This window comes from Pituophis catenifer, unplaced genomic scaffold (assembly GCF_029215685.1).
Source record: "Pituophis catenifer annectens isolate HBS135680 unplaced genomic scaffold, rPitCat1.0.hap2 SCAF_3, whole genome shotgun sequence".
NCBI classification, from domain to species: Eukaryota; Metazoa; Chordata; class Lepidosauria; order Squamata; family Colubridae; genus Pituophis; species Pituophis catenifer.
In genome coordinates, this window is record NW_027256883.1 from 29,984,705 (window position 1) to 30,005,531 (window position 20,827).

A 20,827-nucleotide genomic window follows, 5' to 3' on the forward strand; every position below is an offset into this window, starting at 1 on the left:
AGTTAGGAGTGGAGGAAAGCACGGGCTGGAAAACAACCAAAATAAAGCTGTGAACCAGCCATTAGAGTTAGGAGTGGAGGGAAGCATACGCTAGGTAACAGTTAAAGCAAACTGTGAACTAGCCAAAAAATAAAAAGTTAGGAGTGGAGGAAAATATACCTGGAGAGCAACTGAAATATAGTTGTGAACCAGTTAAAAATAGAGGTTGGAGCGGAGGGAAGCATTGCTGGGAAGCAACTATTTGAGTTGCGAACCAGTTTCATAATAGATTTAGGAGGATTGAAGGAGATAACGTTGGTATGCAGTTAAAATTATACTGTGAACCAGCTCAAATAAGTAAGGTCAGAAGAGGAGGAAAGTATCGCTGGAAAGCAACTGATTAAGTTGCGAACCAGCCAAAAAATAAACTCAGGAGGAAGTGGAAGAGACAATACTAGAGAATAGTTAAGCCAAACTGTGAACCAGTTAAATAAATAGAGATAGAAGTGATGGAAAACACTGTTGGGAAATAGCTATTATGAATCAGTTAAATATTAGATTTTAAAATAAAATATTTTGGGAGTAACAAATTTTAGATGGAAATGTTGATTGACTTAGAAACAATTAAGAGAGAAGGAAAATATTTTTTGTCAAGATTATGGATACTAATTGCCATTTAAAAGAGGTATAATATAGACTCGATATAATGGGTCTTAGAAATGAGGAATATATATGAAATATTGATTGTTAAAATGACAAAGATTTGGAATGATGTCTATTTGGAAATAATTGTTTAGAATTTAGGGTGACATAGTGGAATGTTCAAAATCTAAATGTTTAGAATAAGATTTCTTTTTTTTTTTAAAGAGGTAAATGGATAAAATTTGGAACAAAATTGGTTGAGGTAATGTAAGTAATTGTATTTACTTTATACCCGATCAAATCCTTGCTCTAAAAAGATGTATTTTATGTTTTATGTTTTAAAAAATAAAAAAAACTTTTCAGAAAAAAAAAAAACTGATGATCTTGGGACCAGAAAAGCTAATGTATTTATTATGTAATAATGTTAACAGATGTAACAAACAAACAATAAACAAAAGCTGTAGCATATGTTTCTTATTGAAATACTAAAAAATGTGGGAACAAATTATTCCTACAGTCTCCCCTTATTCATTTTGAATTTAATTTATTGCTTCTATTGCAGCATCATATGGACTGCTCTGAAAGCCATTTAGGATCATTAAAAGATAATGTATTGGCAGGATCTGCTATTGTATTTTCAGTCTCTTTCCTTACGTTATACACTTGAATGGAAAAAATACAACTTCTTACAGCATACAATAAACACACTTCTGTAACACTGCAGCCTTCTCATGTAAAAAAGGTTTGTTGAATTGATGGAGACTTGTGTCAATTCATTTATTATCTCGCCCTGAGACAGACTGTTACACCCAGATCTTTAATGTATTTAGATAATATCCTCTCAGCTTGTCTAGCAATGGCAATTACATCCCATGGCAGAAGAGCAGCCTTTAGCATTAAACAAATTACAGTGTTCAGCAAATTTCTGATCAGTGTGTAATGTGAGTGCTGATTTTCTTTTTCAGTGGCACTATTCCTTCCTAGTTCTAAGAGGAGTAAATTGGAAATATTGTTTTATTTGTGGCCATAGTAGGTGACTAAGGATGCATTCAAAGCTTTCAACAGAACTAAGAGCTTAAAAGAGCATGCATACAAAATAGAAGATGGATGTAATTACCAAGAAGTTGCAGCACAAAGTAGTTAATATCCACAGAAAATCAGAAGAATTAAAGAGCATAAAGAACTCAGATTTGCAAAGGAAATGAAAGCCAAGAAAAAGAATTATTTCCTACCATACTAACAAAAACAAAACAAAACAAAACAAAACAGGAAGGGGTGGGTGCAGTCCTATGAGCAGATGGTAAGAAAATAATACATGATGGGGAGAAGAGATTTCAACTTTCTTTAACGTTCTCCCCCAAGAATTATGATCAAATGGGCCGAAATAGAACAACTGCAAAAGAAGAGAATGGTAACCCTAGGGGGGGTGGGGGGGTGGGTAAAAAGGTAGCTACTTAAAGAAATAGATCAATGTTTTCTCAATCTCTGTAAGGTGAAGATGGAGGTGTTTAAACAGAGGTTATACTACTTGAGAACACGAAGACTCTGAATTCTAGTCCATGTTAGACATGGAAGCCAGCTGGGTTACCTTAGGCAGGTCACTTTGTCTCAGCCCAGCTCAGATCACCCTACAGAGCTGCTGATGTGGAAAAATAAATCAAATTAATACCTATGCCTGGCAGGAAGTTTGTACTAGGTGATTTCCAAGATCCCTTTCAATCCTTAGGTCTGATTCCATAAACTATAATAAAGTGGGGTGGTAAAGGAAAAATGGGGTGTAAATAGTTTGTTAAACTTAAAACTAAATGTTTTAAGAACTGGTAGTTTTAACTGAGAAAATAGTCTAGAATAAAATATTACACCTTTTACAGCACCTCTGTAATTTTGAAGCTCCAATGGAAACAAAGTGTTATGGAAAAGCACCCCAAAAATGTTTTTTTTAAAAAAATGCACTGTAAGCCGCCCTGAGTCTCCGGAGAAAGGAGGCATATAAATTGAATTAATAATAATAATAATAATAATAATAATAATAATAATAATAATAATAATAATAATAATAATTTCTTTATTTTTCTGCGTCATAGACATTACATTATCGTTGCATACATCATGCATCACACATTACCTTACATCAAAAATAGGTCTTACATATTTAACTACTCTATGCAGAGTTTATCCTGAAACTCCAAGTTATTTCCTACTTAATGCAAAGGTGATGGTACCCCCGTTTTCACTTTTTTAGGTGGTATACCTTATTAGAAAATACAAGTAAAGCCAGCGAGGTGCTAGGTTTCATAAGTGGCTTGAATTTCAATCTTGTTTCCATTTTCCTTCTTCCATCAGCTTTGACTGTATTTGTGTTAAATTACAGTTTGTGAAGCTAACTTGCAATTATGTTCTTTACAAGCCACACGCTTCATTTCTTTCCAAGTGAAAAGCAAAATCCTTTATGAGGTATTTGATATGGTAATAACGTCCCCACGGCAAATCCCCTGGTACAGTACTTTCAGGCTGCGGTTTGTGCGCGCTGTGAACAGACATCCGCACCAGATCACAAGCCTGTAGGAGGCCAGCGAGAAGCTGTGCGGATAAATGTGAAAGTGCATTTGTGTAAACAGATCGATGCGACTGCACTCAGGACAGGAGAGCTTTTGGATATAAAGACAAAAGGAGTTGGGGAGGCTCAGATCCGCAAGCACGACGCTCTGCGCGCCAAAAGGAAAAAAAAAAGAAGAAAAAAACTTGTTTATGACTGCGAGGGCGTCTGTGGTGAAAGACGTGGCAGACTCCGCAGAGAGAGAGGGAGGGAAAGAGACCCTTGTGGACGCAGACTTATGAGGTCTTTTATCTTTGCACCACAGCGCAACGGAAACTGGTTGTGAAAGGTGGGGGTGGAGGAAACAGCGCCCTTCTGGAAACGGGCCGGGCACCCCTTTTCTGCAACTCCCCTCCCTGGGAAGGCGGAGGAAGAGGAGGAGGAGAAGGAGGCGACGTCGGCGGTAAACTCGGCCAGCCCCCTCCCAGCGCCGCCCATCCGCCCCCAGCAGGCCGTGGAGGATCGACGCATCCTCGTCGTCTTTCTACCTCGCGCTCGCCGCCGCTTCGCCGCGCGCTTTTTGAGGCGACTGCGCCTGAGTCGCCGCGGCGGCGGCGGCCTTTCATACCGGCCGGCCCGGCGGAGGGGCCTTGGCAGCGCTTGGGAATGGGGTGCTGCAGCTGTTGCTCTTGCTTCATCGCGGGACTTGTCCCTTTTGGCAAGGCCGCGATGTTTTGGGTCGCCGCCGCCGCCGCCGCCGTTTAACCGCCGGGTAAAACGAGACCGCCGTCTGCGGCTGGCCGCGCAAGAGAACAGCCTTCGCCTTCCTCAGCCCCGGCGCCTTCCTCGGCTGCGGTGGCGATGAGCGAGCGGCCGCGTCTTCATCCAGAGAAGCGGGGAAGGCGAAGCTCTCCCTCGACCTTCGCCCGCCGGCGGCGCCGCCTCCTCCTCCGCCTCGCCGAGCTCAGCTCGCCGTAGACGCCGGCGATGTGGAGCTCCGGGGCCGCCGCGTTGCAGCTGCTCTCGCGGGCGACCAAGCACGCCTTCGCTCAGGGAGCCCGGCAAGACCTGAACCGCTGGCTGCAGCCTCTGGGAGCCGCGGGCGAGCCGACGGAAGCGGCGGGCAGAGCGGCGTCCGGCGAGCAGCTGCTGTTTGGGGAGCAGAACGGGCTGTATCACTGCCCTCCGCCGCCTCCTTCTCAGGAACCGTCGGTGGAGCTCCTGCTCTGCCAGCTGCCCGAAGCGGGACACGGCTTGGGGGAGAGCAGGACGTGGCACTGCTCGGGATGCCTGCTGGGGACCTGCTGGTGCAAGAGTTGCCTGAGCGTGTGTTTCCTGGCGATGTTGTGCTTCGCCTCGCTCGCCCTGGTGCGCCAGTACCTGCGGGACCTGATGCTCTGGGCCGAGAGCTTGGACAGCCTGGCCGGCGTGCTTCTCTTCACCGTGGGCTTCATCGTGGTGTCCTTCCCTTGCGGCTGGGGCTACATCTTACTCAACGTGGCCGCCGGCTATCTCTACGGCTTCGTGCTGGGCATGGGTCTCATGGTTCTGGGTGTCGTGATCGGCACCTTCATTTCCCACGTGGTTTGCAAGAAACTCCTGGCCCGATGGGTGCAGGCTAGGATCCAGGGTAGCGAGAAGCTCAGCGCCGTCATCCGCGTTGTGGAAGGAGGAAGCGGCCTCAAGGTGGTGGCCTTGGCTAGACTTACACCGATACCCTTTGGACTTCAAAATGCACTCTTCTCTGTGAGTAACTGTCAAGGAGCTCTGGATGTGCCTTGTTTAACAAACTGCAGGTGAAAGGCTCCTTCTTGCATCCCAGTGCCGATTCCAGCTTAGGGCTAAGCACCTTGCTACTACTCTCCAGGTGTCTTGTATTAGCTTCCACCAGCCCCATCTTGCACAGGAGTGTGCCCTATAGTTCAGAAGAACTGGATAGTACGAGATTGGCTATCCCACCAGTTCAGACTCAGTTACAGGACAAAGAGGTTGCAAATAATTGGTTTATCAATCAATTGTAGAGATAGGAAAAGTCAGAACTCAGAAATAATCAGAATATATGCTTTCTCTCTCTCTCTTCCCCCCCCCCCCCCAGTGTTTTGGAATAGTTCTTAAATCTGCACTGGTTGTTCAAAGAAGATCAATATAGGTCAGATATTCCCTGAAGACGCATGTGATGATAACCCACAATAGGAAAGCTTCCTTGAATGTAACTTGACACTGAGAAACAAGGGGAGAGGGATATTTAGGTATTTTCCTTGTCTCAAATCTCTGTCAAATAGCACCATTTCCTGTATAGTGTACAGTAGTTTATTCCCTGGAGACAGAAGACATTGCTAAATATTCATGCATCTAGAAAAAAAATAAAGCTTTGTTATTCAGAAGGAAACACAGGCAGAAAACGGGTTAAATTATGCTTTCTTGCTGTCAGTTCTCTGCTTCCGATTATCAGAAAGCTGTGGTTTTTAACATTTTACAACTCTGTTAGCATACCTTTCCAATGAGAGCAATGCATATTTAGATATTGGTAGACTTATCCTACTTATTATTTCAGTGTTTAGAAGACAGTATATGGCTTTTAAATTTGACAGAACTTGATCCATCACAAAGAAGCTTCCAAAACAATTCTGATATAGTTGTTTTAACATAAGAATCAACTTATCTTTCCTCTACTTACAAGAAATTGTGCTTAAAATCTGAAAGCCAATTTTATGCTGGGTCTGTATCTTATGAATCTTATCTTGTTACATTTTTTATTTTTCTAAAACAAATAGTTGGTTTTAGCCTGTAATATAACACCTCTATTTTCCTGCATTCAAGGCAAAGGATGAATATATATTTAGTACTTGTGTTTGGTCCTTGAAGTAGTTTACATTTTATTATTGATTGGAAAACCTGGGTTGTTTGTTACCAGAAGACATCTAAAAAGGTTTTATTTGGGAAACTGTAGGAGCATATGGAAGGCTATCCCTCTTGTCATGATTGTAGTGCAATTAATATGCAAAATGTGTTTTCATATTTTTTTTGGACCTAGTGTACACAAATAGAGAAAAAAAAGATATAAAAAGGAAAAATAAAGTGAAAGAAAAAGGAAGTTGTACAATTTTTTAAAAAACATATAAAGGAAGTATTAAATCTTGAGCAGATGGAAAATAATATTGATCAATCTTTCCATTACATCAGTAAAAGGCCAGTTCATAAACAGTGAATGTAAGCCATGAGTCCAAGATTGTAATTGAGGGTGGCATTTCACACATATAATATATTTCTATTACAAAGGAATAATCTTTTTTGCTATGTTGTAGCCTGGTAAATCTGTAGTTCTCTCAATACTAATACATTTCAAAATGTTGATATATGATTCAAATCACATTCATGCCTTAAACATCTCTCCTCAAAGCCCCATTAACAGCTAAAAGACACTCAACCAAAATTAGAACAATAATAGAATATACATCTAAGCTTAAATGTGCTCTCTGTCATTTTGTATAACCAGTTCAAAGTAGACAAAAATTCTTTTAATGCATTCTTTGAAGTATCCAATAAAAATGAAAAAAAGTTGAATGAGTCTCATCCTGAAGTTATAAGTAACATAATTAATGTTCTTTAAGACTCTTATTCATTGAATTATGAATATAGGATATTCCAATAGTTTACTCCAAAGTACTTTAAAATAACTGAACACACATTTCAATGATGGTATTCAGGATTTTGAAATGCATCTGGAACAAAAAGTTTTCAATAAAAAGTTGTTTTAATTAAGTGTCCCACTGATCTTCATTTTTAGACAATCTCAAATCCCCTTTGGGATTCAGATTTAAACAAATTAAATTAAACAAATTTAATTCAGTTCTCAAACAATTATGTACAGTGGAAATCTCAAACTCAAACATCCTTTCCCAGAAGTCACCTAAATCTTGATACCCTGGTCTCACTTTCTGTTCTTTGAAATAATGGGTTGCTCAAGCACATTGTCACCTATCTTTCTTCCAAGAAGCACTTTATTTGGTGCTCTCCCTAAATATTCCTAAATGGGAATATTGATTTACATATATCCATCCTTCAGTAATAGTAATTTACAGTAATAATATTTTCCTATAAGCCCTTTAGGATTTTGTCTATGGAGCTTCTCAGTCATCCAGATCATGGTTGTCCCAAACGTGCTTTCAGTCCATTTGACTCTTGAAAAAGTACCTTTGGGATCTTTAGGATTTTAAACATCTTTTAATAGTAAAGTGAAATTTAAAAATCGACAAAAATCAAACTAAAAAAAAGGGATATTGCCATGGGTAATTATTCTTAGGTAATTGAAACAATTTTCCCACCAAGCCAGCTGGGTGGCCTTGGGTCAGTCAATCTCTCTCAACCCAAGCCAAGGGCATCTTTTATTCAACTTCCTCAGGATATCTCAATGTGTGAGTAAATAATTCCAGTTGTAATTACCTTGCTGAGGGATTAAAATATTGCATATCAAGGAATATTACGCCAGAATTTAAACTGGCATATCAAGGATTTTTCCACATTCATCAAAACATCCACTGCCAACTCCAGTTTTTCTGAGCACATATCTAAAATATCAAGGGGTAATCTAATATTATGTTAGACTTGAAAATCTTTTATAAAACCATATTGCATAGAAGAGATATTTGAAGGTAATATTGTCTGTAGGGCGCAAAAAAACAATCTACTGCGAATTCTGTATGGTATCAGGAAGGGCATTGGGCCAGTAAACACTCAGCTCCATTGAGTCGCCCAACTCTGCTCCGATTTAAGGGAGTACAAAATCATAAAAAGGGAGTTATTGTCTGTAATCTGTATGACAGGTCTGTAATGAAACAATTGGTGCAATATTTAAACAGGAAATTCTGCAAGCTAATGCAGTACAGTAAAAGCAGAATTCTTACCAGCTTCAAATCATAGTTATATGCATCACATTAAAGGACGTTGGAAAAAATATTTTAAAAGAATTAATTGTAAACTTCAAACAGTACAGAATTAAGAGGAGTTTTCATGTTTTCATATATTTAACAATATTATTCCCTGAAGTGATAAAGGAGCAGTGAGACAGCTGGTTCATGTGTGATCTTCAGAAGAGCTTTATTATTTACATTTATTAAATGTAAAAGTATAACTGTAATTAAATGTAAAAGTATAACTTAGGCTCATTACATTTATGAAATGAATTGTCTTTAAGCATGTTATTAATTTGTTACATATGAAACTATAAATTGCAAAACTTGTTATCACTTATTTTTGTTAGTTTGAAAGAAAAAAAATAGAAAAACAAAGCTTACAAGATCATTGGCCTAATAGAATTATATATTTTGGATCTATCAAAAGCAGATATGCCAACCTCTAAGTAAAAAGGCAGCAGTAGACAAGCCCACATCAAAATCTGGCCAAATACAGCAATCTTTTAAAAAAAAGATAAAACCTTTGCAAATCTACTCAGATAATTGGTACTCCTGCATTCAGTGGACTAACTTCATATTACCAGTTACTAAATATGAGCCTTAAAATTTCAAGCTTAAGCTGTTGCTGTATTATTTCTGAGTTGAAACCTACAGGTAGTCCTTGATTTAGAACAGTAACTGGGATTAGAAAATCTGTTGCTAAGAGTTGTGGTCATAATTTGCAACCAACAGGAATCCTTGGCTTCCATTTACAATCAGTAACCGAATCCCTGCTAGACAAGACAACTTCCTGCTAGTTTCCCACAACCAAGTCAATGGGGAAGCTGGCAACAAGTTGCAAGTTCCAGGTAGTTTTACAAGCAGGATGGCAGGCAAGTAAGTGGCTGCTGCTGGGTGAGGGACAATGCAAAAGGGGCATGGTGAAGCTTAGGAACAATGTGTAAGGGTGTGAGGAGGCTTGATGAGGCTCAAGGAGGGTCCACAGTGATGTGCGAAGATGTGAGGGAGGTGCAGCAAGACTTTGGGAGGGTGCAAGGATGTGTATGGGTGCAAGGGTTACTGAGGATGCAAAAGTTGCATGAGGGTATGAGGAAGGCATGGTAAGGGTTGGGGAGAGTATAAGGGGGTGCGCAAGTGTTCAAGAGAGGTACAGCAATGGTCAGCATGGGCCAGCAAGTGGTATAGTGCAAGTGCAGAGGGGCTGGGGGAGGGTGAGCTAGTAGCAATAGCACTTAGATGTATAAGTGCTTTACAGCCCTCTCTAAGCGGTTTATAGAGCTAGCCTATTGCCTATAACAAACTGGGTCCTCATTTTACCGACCTCAGAAGGATGGAAGGCTGAGTCAACCTTGAACCAGTGAGACTCGAACTGCCGAATTGCTGGCAGTCGGCAGTCAGTAGTCAGCAGAATTAATCTGCACTTGCAAAATTAGGTAGAGGGGACATTCCCTACACATCTGTGACCTTCCCTGCTAATTTTTCCATTGACTTTCTGGGGAAGCTGGCAGGAAAGGTGCAAATGGCAATCATGCCACTGAAGTAGGGTGCTTCAGCGGTCATAAGTGTGAGTTGGTTGCCAAGTGCCCAGATGGCGATCATATGATGCGGAGGTCCTGGAATGGCCTGTAATTTCAGGATTGATCATAATCACCATTTGTTCAGTGTCCTTGTGACCACTGAAAAAGGGTTGTAAATCAAGAACTACCTATATTTGTAGGTAGTTTATTTTGTTTTAAAATAATGTATCAGTGCAGGAATATCTAATGTTTGAATCATAATAAGCCATTAGCAAGATGTGATTATTACAGGCTATTGACTGCACCAAGAAGTGCAAAATCAACACAGGTGCTATAATTTAGGAGATGCAAAACAGTGTCTCACCCAGTTCATTCAACAGCTATACAGTATTGTATCATGTGCTATAACTACCTGAACTCCATAATTATCTTAATTCTCAAGTGTTGAATATGCATATTCTAACAAAATAAAAATGTAATCCCTTTAGTCACATGGGACAATTCCATTCTGTCTTTATAATAACTACCAGCCTTTTCTATAAAGTTGTAGATGTGAGGAATGTGATTCTCTGGATGCTTAAAGGTAAGGTAAAGGTTTCCCTCGCACATATGTGCTAGTCGTTCCCAACTCTAGGGGTCGGTGCTCATCTCGGTCTCAAAGCCGAAGAACCAGCGCTGCCCGAAGATGTCTCCATGGTCATGTGGCTGGCATGACTAAATGCCAAAGCGCACGGAACGTTGTTACCTTCCCACCAAGGGTGGTCCCTATTTTTCTACTTGCATTTTTTATGTACTTTCGAATTGCTAAGTTGGCAGAAGCTAACAATGGGAGCTCATCCTGTTACGCGGCACTAGAGATTCGAATTGCTGAATTGCTGACCTTTCGATCAACAAGCTCAGCGTCTTAGCCACTGAGCCACCGTGTCCCTGGATGCTTATGCAGAAGCAAATCAGGGTCTTTTGTTGTGATTACTCTCACATGTGCTTATGATCACACCCTAAGTTTACACTCTTGTCCATCTAACTTGGATATAAGCCAATTCTACTGCATTGTAGAATTAGGAAATACAATAAAATAAGGTTTTAAATCCCAATTATTTAAGATACCTGCATTTTACAACCAGAAATGTAATTTGTAGTGCCAATTCTAGATATTTTTAGGAACAACTTTATATCCAAGTTTTATACATTTGTAAATTTTCCAGTTTTATGATAATTGTAACTAGCAAGCTAATATTTTAAACTGATATGATAGATTTGGAAAAGAAAGTTAAATATCAGTTTAAAATGTACTGTATACTGGATTCAGAGTCTTCTATAATTAATTATTCACATATTTGATATGTATAACCAATTAAGTTGTAAATTGTAAGATAATTTACTAGATCTTGCAGTTTCTGATATAACGATTCAGATAATCAGGAATATTCTGAAAATGCCACTTTTAAGTCAGTTTTTTTAAAGCTTGCAAGCTCCATAAGTCTCTAGCAGACCTTTACAGAACATCATTACAATACAAGGAGGCAGAAGGAAGTACTGAATCTGGATGAACTGCTAATATACTATATTGATGTTTTTATATATATTATATCTGTAGTCAGAAGCAGTATGCCCATGTGCCAATGCTACATGACCTGCCTTGGTTGTCAGTTGACTTTCAAATGCAATTTAAGATGCTAGTCATTACATATAAAGCTCTTCATAGCATAGGCCCTGGATAATTGAGGGACTAGCCTTCTCCAGATGTTTCTGTCTGCTTGGTACTCTCTAGCAGTGCCAAGGTCCTCTATTAAACATGCTGAATATTCTTTATTGGCCAAGTGTGATTGGAAACACAAGGAATTTGTCTCCGTTGTATAAACTCAATGTACATACAAACACAAAGTGAAAAGTCATAGATCATAAATCATAGTTACAATCATAAGTCATAAGATACAAATAATACGTGATGAATCATAAGATACCAATAGAAGAACCATGTGGGACCAAATGGGACCAAGGAAGCAGGACCAAGGAAGCATAACTTCTCTCCCCTTTGGAATAGTCTCCCCCCCCGCGAGTTATGAATGGTGTCCTCTTAAGATCAGGCTCTGGTCCAAGCCCTAAGGTTAATGCATGTAGTGGTTACCTATTATTGTTACGATTGTTTCTCTCTGGGCCGACTGTCTTATATTATATTTTATTTACTAGATTTTTAGTCCACCTTTATTATTTTAATAAATACCGGTAATTCAAGGCAGCAAACATACTTAATACTCCTTCCTCGTCCTGTCCTCATCCCTCACAACAACAGCACCATGAGGTGAGTTGGGCTGGGATAGAGTGACTGGACCAAAGCCACATAGCTGGCTTTCATGCCTAAGGCGGGACTAGAACTCAGTCTTCCGGTTTCTAGAGCAACAGCTTAACCACTTCACCAGACTTTTACAAAACTGTTTGGCTTTTGTAAGTTGTCCAGACTTGCTGGAGTGGGGAACTATAACATGCATACAAACATACATCCCCATACATTGTTTTTTTCTGCTAGAGGTGCACTAACTTTGATTAACAAGTTTCAGAATTTGTAATGGAATATGAAAAAAGTGATAACAGTGGAAAATTGATAATATTACTAATTAAATTAATAATTGTAATTGGATTAATTACAGTGACCCTATTAATGATTATTTTGAGTTTTATGTTAAGTGATCTTATTATCTTAGATACATATACAGAAATGTAAGCATTTATTTATTTCATAAATTTGTGAACAAGAATGGCTACAGATTTTGGAGTATGCTGTAAAATTGCATAAGACTCTGTCTTTTTCTACATGGAACTAAATATGCAGTTCCAAACATTTTTGCAAAAAGCTTATGTATTTTGAAATAAGAAATTAAGTATATTCTTTCTTGAAAATTTAAATCATGTATCTGATTTACATAAAAGTGATGTGACAAAAGAAAGAATATCGTACTTTCTGTGTGTAAGTTGGGCAGTTTCTAAATTTTATATATAAATAAATAAAATAAAATGAGGAAACAAATCAGTAGGATCCATAGTTTCAGCCAAACAAATTTCAAACGTGGAGGATTTGGGCTGCTTGTTAATAAGTTATTCTTGTCTGGTTGCAAATCAAGTTATAGTTCCTAATTTGTGTCATATTAAACTCTCTGTTTAGATTCCATAATAGGATTCTCAAAATTATCAAAATGTATTATCCTGGATAGATTCTTTAGCCATTACAGTAAAATTTGAAGCTAAAATACAGTAAGTGGGCCCTTAGGGTCCTTATTATCTGCTAAAATCATTACAAAATAATATTTACCTCACATAACTAAACATCACTAAATTATAGCAATTTAATCTATAAAACGTATATATAATTAAGTGAAAAAACTTATTTAGAAAAACATGGATTTAAAAAAGTGATTTTTAGCTCTTACTGCACATAGCACCGTTGGATAGTTTGTCAGGAAATTTACTTAACATTTGAATAGAGTTAGTGAGTAATGATAAATATGGTGTGAACCTATTTCATTAAATTTTCCTGTGTTTTAAGGAAAACTGAGACTTTAAGGAATTAAAAAAATAACTTTAGGCCTACTGTAGGATTTAAATTAGTTTCCTAGATTAAGACAGTGCAAGATCACACCCTTGATTTTCAGCAATAGCAGTCTGGTACTGCTGAAGAGAGATGTAGGGTGAGAATGGATGCTGTACCCTCTCTAATGCAGAGGAAACAAGTTTATGGGAAGAATGGCACAGCACCATCAAACTCTTGCTCACTTCACAAATATCTTCTTGAATACCCTGCAGGCTTAAGCGTTTGCTCCCGCAAAAGCAGCCATATCAGTTTATATTTCAATTTAAAATCACATGTAAAAAATAAAATGTATCAAGTGTCATAAAATGGTACAATCTTTTAATAAATAACCCACAGTCAAAAAGTTGCAAAACAATACTATAGAATAGCATCAGCATTAAAGAAGAGACAGCAGATAAAAATACAGATGTAAATGTAAGCTTTACGTTTCCTCCCCCAAAATATACCAGAGTAGGGAAAAGAATTCTGTAGAACTACAGCTTGAAACTACTATATAGCTTTGGCAAACTGTTCTTTATCTTTCTGAATAAACATAAGATGGACAAATTGTGTTTAAGCATAGTCAGATGCTTTCTCTCTCCCCTTCTTTTTATCTTTCTTGAAATGTGGGGTTGTTAAATTGCTGTCATTTCAGCAGGAGTGAAAAAACTGATCAGACATGCTTGTCTAATGAATAATTTATATGTATTCCTTTTGTTTAGATCACAGATCTTTCACTACCAAACTACCTGATGGCTTCTTCCATTGGATTACTTCCAACTCAACTTTTAAATTCCTACCTGGGAACTACCTTGCGCACTATGGAAGATGTTATTGCGGAACAAAGTTTTAGCGGTTATTTCATTTTTAGTTTACAGGTAAATTGTTTCGACCTCACTTAGCAATTTATTCTCATAGCATTTGAGGTTAACTTTTATAAATCGGGGCATCTGTGTGGTACTCTCTTGCTATTTGGGCCTGGGACTTCTTCCATAGTCTCTTACCTTGTATTGTAAAATTGAAGTATTGATGGAAATTGAAGTACAAAATATCTAGCATATTGCCTACCCTTACTGAAAGTATTTATCTAATATCCCATAGTGCGGTGTGGAATTTATTCCTTCATTATATAAGTGTTGTTAAACATATACAATTGGATCCTTCCATGAATAGAAGTTTCTCAGCCCATTTGAATATCCTGCCTAACAGAAAGGCTAATTCCTAAATTTTGTTTGAAATGCTCATGCTTGGGGAGAAAAAAATATTTGGCCCATTCATAGAAGCCTAGGGAGGCTTCAGCTGGTACAGAATGCAGCCGTGCGGGTTGTGATGGGAGGGTCCCGATACTCCCATGTTACACCTCTCCTGCGCAACTTGCATTGGCTACCGGTTGCCCTCCAGGTGAGATTCAAGGTGCTGGTGATGACTATAAAGCCCTACATGGCTTAGGCCCAGGATATCTGTCGGACAATCTGCAACCAGCAACAGCTTCCCATTGCCCGGTGCGTTCTCACAGGGAGGGCCTACTCAGGATGCCGTCGGCTAGACAATGTTGGCTGGCGACCCCCAAAGGTAGAGCTTTCTCTGTGGGCGCACCCACCCTTTGGAATCAACTCCCCCTGGGGCTCCAGTTGGCCCCTGACCTTCGCACTTTCCGCTGCGAACTAAAAACATGGCTGTTCAAATTGCCCAGCCTGGACTGATGGGGTTCTGATTATTTTTAATGTGTTTTATGGGTTTAATATGTATTTTTAACATGTTTTTATTGGATTGGGATTGTATTTCTTAATTGTTGTGAGTCCTATGGAGATAGGGTGGCATACAAATCAAATTAAATAAATAAAAATAAATAATGTTTTAATTGAAGCCAGTTTCTGGATTAAGAAGATTTTCAGATATTTGCTTTGGAACCAAATGCAATGGCTCAGCAGTTAAAGAAGTAGCTCCCTCTCATATTTGTTACAGTAATTGATAATAGTTGGAGTTTTGTCCTTTTCCTCAAACCCAAAGTTACAACACTAGGACTTTTATTTATTTTGCCAAAACTTTTAAAGCAATATTTTCTTAGTGTTAGCATATATGACAAAACTATATATGACAATAACTTACATTTTTATAAGTTGGACAAATATTCTATAAGTATAGGTAAAACACTAAGAAGGAATACATAATAAAATGTTGGGAGCAATTTCCTATTACATTCCATGTTACAGGTAACATACAGGTCCTTGACTTATGACCATATTTGGGATCACAATTTCCATTTTAAATTGTTATAGGTTGAGTCATCACATGACCTGACCAATTTTATGACTATTCTTATTATGGTCATAAGTCAAGTCATGCGATCATAAGTCGAGTCATTCAGTTATAAGTGTGATTCTAGTTTAACCTATAGCAAATTGAATAACATGATCACGGGACACTGCAGCTGATTGGAAATGTGAGCCTATTGCTAAGTGCCCAAGTTGCAATCATGTGACTGCAGGGGCAGGGTAATTGTCATAAATTTGAATTTAGATTGTAACTGACATTTTTGTAGGCCATTGTTAATTTGAACATAATTAAGGACTTCCTGTATTGGCTTTTTAAAGTCATTTTCTGTGTGATCCTTGGCAGCACTTAGGTTCAGTGAAGGATGCGACACCTAGGGAACCTTTGCAGTGGGGTGGCATTGTAAATGATACTTAGGAACACCAGGTAGTTCAGCATGATATGTGCAAGTCTTTCTAAAGAATTTTCCCCAAGTTAAATCAATATATGGCTTCTGTGAAAAGATAATATTACTCTGTTGAAACAAATTTTATTTGTATTCTGTAATAAGATACAGTATGTCTTTTGAAATGGCATTAATGTTTTAGTATTTGAGAGCTGTACAAATGCCAAGATCACTCTTTAGACCTGAAGTTTGGTTGGTTTGTTGGTTTGTTGGTTTGTTTGTTTGTTTGTTTAAGGCTAAATTGCCTAGTGAATTCATGGGAGAAATGAAATTCAAACCAGCAGTAGTATACAGTAATTTACAGCTCTTCTTTTCTATATCACATATCTGTAAATTTTGTTACATTAAACTAGACATGGGATATAATTTTCTTAAATTTTTCATCTAAATTAAAATTACTTGTTTATTTAGCTTAAACTACTCTTAGAGTGTTGATAAAGGTTAGCCATGTATCTATATCAAAGACATAATTAATTGCATACCTTTTGTCAGCTGTTGCCAAGAGCAGTCTTCAATATTGGTACAGGTAGTCCTCAACTTATGACCACAATTGAGCCCAAAATTTCAGTTGCTAAGTGAGATATATGTTAAATGAGTTTTGTCTCATTTTATGACTTTTCCTGCCACAGTTGTTAAATGAATCAGTGCAGTTAAGTTAGTAACACGATTGCTAAATGAATCTTGATTTTCCATTGACTTTGCTTGTCAGAAGATCACAAAAGGGGGATCCCATGACCCAGGACACTGTAACTGTGTTAGGATTCCAAGTAACATATCCATAGCAAACAGAATTCTGAGGCAGGCAATTTCGTCAAAGAATAGGTTTATTGGATATATCATATTGGCACATGCTGGCGAAATCTGACTCTGAATTCCCACAGTTTTCACCTAATTAAAAGTAAAAATTTGTCACTTTCTCAAAATAAGCAGTCACATGGTCCAATCAGTATACTATCCAGTTGCTAGGTGATTCAAGTTCTCTCCTTCCAGCACTTGCAGGAATTCCTTGGTTCCCAAGAGAAAGTATTTTGTTTTGACTACAACACCCCAACTATCTCTATTCCCTTCCCCCACCCCCACCCCCCCGCTATACTTCTTCTCCAGTGTGTCAGCACTGAAGTCAGTCAGGCCAGCTTTAGGGTTGACAGGCGTCCCCCCCCCCCCTTAATTGAAAAGGAGTTCCTGGAAGAAGACAAGAACACAGATAGGTTAATCAAACACAAGCTTGACAAACTGTCATAAATATAAGTCAATTGCCAAGCGTCAGAATTTTGATCACGTGACTGTGGGGATGTCACAAAAGTTGTAAACATGAAAAATTGTCATAATTCATGTTTTTCAGTGCCGTAACTTTGAATGATTACTAAATGAACTGTTGTAAGTCAAGGACTACCTGTATTTTGATTCTCAATCTTGCTTGGTAATTTGTGGGCACTTGACAATTCAATTGCAGTAAAAAGCCACTTTAAAAATTCACTTTCTTGATGTACTTTAAATATGTTTATGTCCACGTTTGCAGCTGAAAATATTAAACAAGACAATTGTATCTGCTTCATTCACAGATTGTAATAAGTATAGGCCTCATGTTCTATGTTGTCCACCGAGCTCAAGTGGAATTGAATGCAGCCATAGTTGCATGTGAAATTGAAATGAAGACATCGCTTGTGAAAAGCAGTCAGACCAGCAGCAACAATTCAACATCTTGCAACAAGAGGACACTTGCATTTTCTGGAGGAGGAATCAACATTGTGTGACTTCCTCTCATTTTCTGCAGTATTATCTTAGGTTTGTTAAACTGGGTCATTTAATTTGTTGCTTACAACTGCTGGACTTTTCAGCAAAACTTAAAATCCAAGTGGCTGGAAGATGTACTGTGATAAGAAGTACATGGCAGTTTTTATATAGTAAACTGGCTAAATTTTTGTAGGGTTCAATAGTAACTGTAAACATAGATGCAAATCTGGCTGCACCTTTGTCTTTATTATCATGACTTATAGTCTGCACTTTAGACTTTGTTTGGTGTTTGCTTTTATAAACTGAAGAATACCCTGATACAATTTTCTTTCTGCTTAGCATTATTTATAAGACTGACTAATAAATAGTAGATCTTTAATACTTATAAAAATGTAAAGTATGCAACTTCATGTACAGAACTCTTAAATATGTGTGTTTTTGAAACTCAGTGAAACCTTGATCTAACAGTGCAATTTGCAGAATGGACTTTGCTCCTTCTGAATGCTCATGAAACTTCTAATTACATCATTCCTGGTGATTTAGTTATCTGAGCAAATACTTTATTCTGCCACAAATGATGTAATACTTGTTGAAAATTACAGGCCTCGTTTAGATTATCTTGGATGGAAAATTCTTGTCCTTTAATTGGAAGAAAATCTAGAGAGAAATTGATTCGCTGCATCTGAAGTCCATTAAACAGGTATCCACTAAATTGAGGTTTCACTGTATTTCTGGAAAATAGAACCTTTTTTCAGAATTGAGAACAATCAATGCAGGAAAATCCCATTTTTCATAGCTGGGAGGATAAGATGAGCACTTCCTCATGAGAAAGCTCTTCTGGAATCCAGAGTAATCTTCTTGTTTGTAACAGGTTAAAGGACATCCCCATACTTCTCTGGGGTTATCCTCTTAAAGAAAGGGGAGAATGTTTTTGCTATTTTGGGAACTATTTGGTTTCCTTACCTTGTTTTGTTAAAAAATCTGAGAACTGAGAGAGAGAGAAAAACCCTTACATAAATCTTTAGTTGAATGTATTTTTGTAAGCCTCTGAACTGTTCTGGAGCCATCATAAATGTTCATATAAGTTCAAATCCTACATTGTGGGACTGAAGTGCTCTTATAAAACATGTTAAGTTATACTGTATAATATGCAAAGTAAAAGAGAAACTACAGAGTACTTACAGATTGTGGAAAAGAATAGTGTGAAGGAGAATTTGCAGGTGAAATGCAAATCTTTGAATGGATTTATCCTTGTGAGTAACAACAAAAGGGCTCTTCCACTGTTTCTAACTAGCGTTGAAAAGATTTTAGGAAACTGCATCAGATTTGCTTCATTCTGCACTCTGTAACACGAACAAAATAGGTGGAATAAACCTTTCTGAAAACATAATGATATTAATTAATCATGTGGCCTTTATTTTTAGAGAAGACTTTTTGGTTTTTCTTTCTTGAAAAGCTTTAAAAATCCACACAATTCTGCCCTGCATATATTTTCTTCTGATCATAAAATAATGCTCTTATATAAGTTTTCTGCAGTATTTTAAGATTTGTATCTATGAGGATGTGTCCCCTTTTTTTCTTTTCTTTTTTAAATTAAGAAAAAATAGATTTTCCATCTTTAAAACATTGACTAGGAAATGGCAGAAATGTCTTGAGGCTCAGGAATCTGTAAACATTAAAAAAAAAACAATTTCATAAAATAAGTTGAATTCTCTTTAGAAAATCACTAACTTTGTTCTATAGGTTTGAATGAACTGGAATAAACATAACTTGCTTATGTGTATTCATATCATAATTCTTTATAGATTGCATATTTGTATGCCTGAATGAGAATTCACAAAGATACTTCATAGCAGTTTGAATCAACTCAAAACTTTGAACTAAGTTTCATTTTTGTCTGAACAATAGAGTCCATTTCTGGGCTCTTGCACTTTTTCAATATCCCTTCCATTTCCTCCTAGTTTTTTGTCATGGTGCAATGATCTGTGAAAGTTATAGATTCTTACAATACAAAATCTGGCCATTGACTTCAACAAGTTTGCTTTGCGTTGAGGCAAATAGTTTTCAAATTTATTGTGCAGAATAATCTGCTCGTACTCTACCATATTTGTTAAATAGTTGAATAGGTAACTATGCCATCTCCCCATATAGCTTAAAATATCACAATATTTCAAATTTAGTGATAAATATGGAACTATTGGCAAGACCTTGTTTGGGAAATTTGGTGGTGTTCTACAGTTGAATTGTTTTTGTTACTTGAAAATTGGAAGTTTGGCTATTATTTTATGACACTTTGATAGTGAATGATTGCTGATCCCTTTATTACTGTGGCTTTCATTTGAAAAGTAATACCAATAGGCACTGTAACTTTAATGTTACTTCACCCAAGATTTTATCAATATTTGTTATTTTGTGATCTCCTTTGTTAACAACAATAAAGGAATCTTTGTAAAGCTATATTTTCTGGAGTTTTAGTTGCACTGTGTTTTCAAATTGAGATAATTTGTACAAGGATTTTGAAATTGAATCCTTTCAAAGTTTTTGCATGCAGTGTGTCATTTATGTTCAAGAATGAATTATTATTATTTCTTGAGTTACATTTCTGCCCATTTTACCCAAGTGACTCTGTGTGACTTTGACAAATCTTAACCTGTCAAAAGGCATTTGAAACACTAAAAGATCTGTTTGCAAAGGAACCAGTGCTGAAGCATCCTAACCCCGAACAACCCTTCGTTATCCAAGCAGTCGCCAGCAACGTGGCAGTGGGAGCAGTGCTACTCCAAAGAAATAGCCAAGGAAACCTACAGCCCTGTGCCTATACCTCCTGCAAACACAGGACATAGAGAGGGGGTAGGCCGCATGGGAAAAAGAGGCTTTTGCAGTGAGATGGGCACTGCTAACCTGGTGCCACCTGCTGGAAGGCTGGCAGAGACTGTTCGAAGTCTGGACTGATCCCAAAAACCTGGAGGCCCTTAGGACCCCGCGAAAACAAGTCCTCTGGGCTCAATACTTCAACCGGTTCGATTTCATGCTAAAGCACATCCCAGGGGGGAGGAACTTTCTAGCTGATGCTCTCTCCCACATGCCCCAGTACAAATGCGAACGCGAGGAGGTAGTAGACGCCATCATCCCCCCTACACAAACAGCCGCCTAAGTGACCACCAGACGACAACGCCGCGACTGGCAATACCAACCCATAAGCAATCTAACCACGAAACTCAA

At 38.0% G+C, this 20,827-nt stretch overlaps 1 protein-coding gene across 1 annotated transcript; it reads left to right on the forward strand.

The window, feature by feature from the left end:
* The first annotated feature begins 3,886 nt into the window (after positions 1-3,886).
* Positions 3,887-20,014, forward strand: TMEM64 (transmembrane protein 64). The gene is made up of 3 exons (XM_070942141.1): positions 3,887-4,903; positions 13,875-14,030; positions 17,434-20,014. Exons 1-3 carry the CDS (start codon positions 4,145-4,147, stop codon positions 17,623-17,625), a joined length of 1,107 nt encoding a protein of 368 aa, XP_070798242.1. The 5' UTR covers positions 3,887-4,144; the 3' UTR covers positions 17,626-20,014.
* Positions 20,015-20,827: the final 813 nt, after the last annotated feature.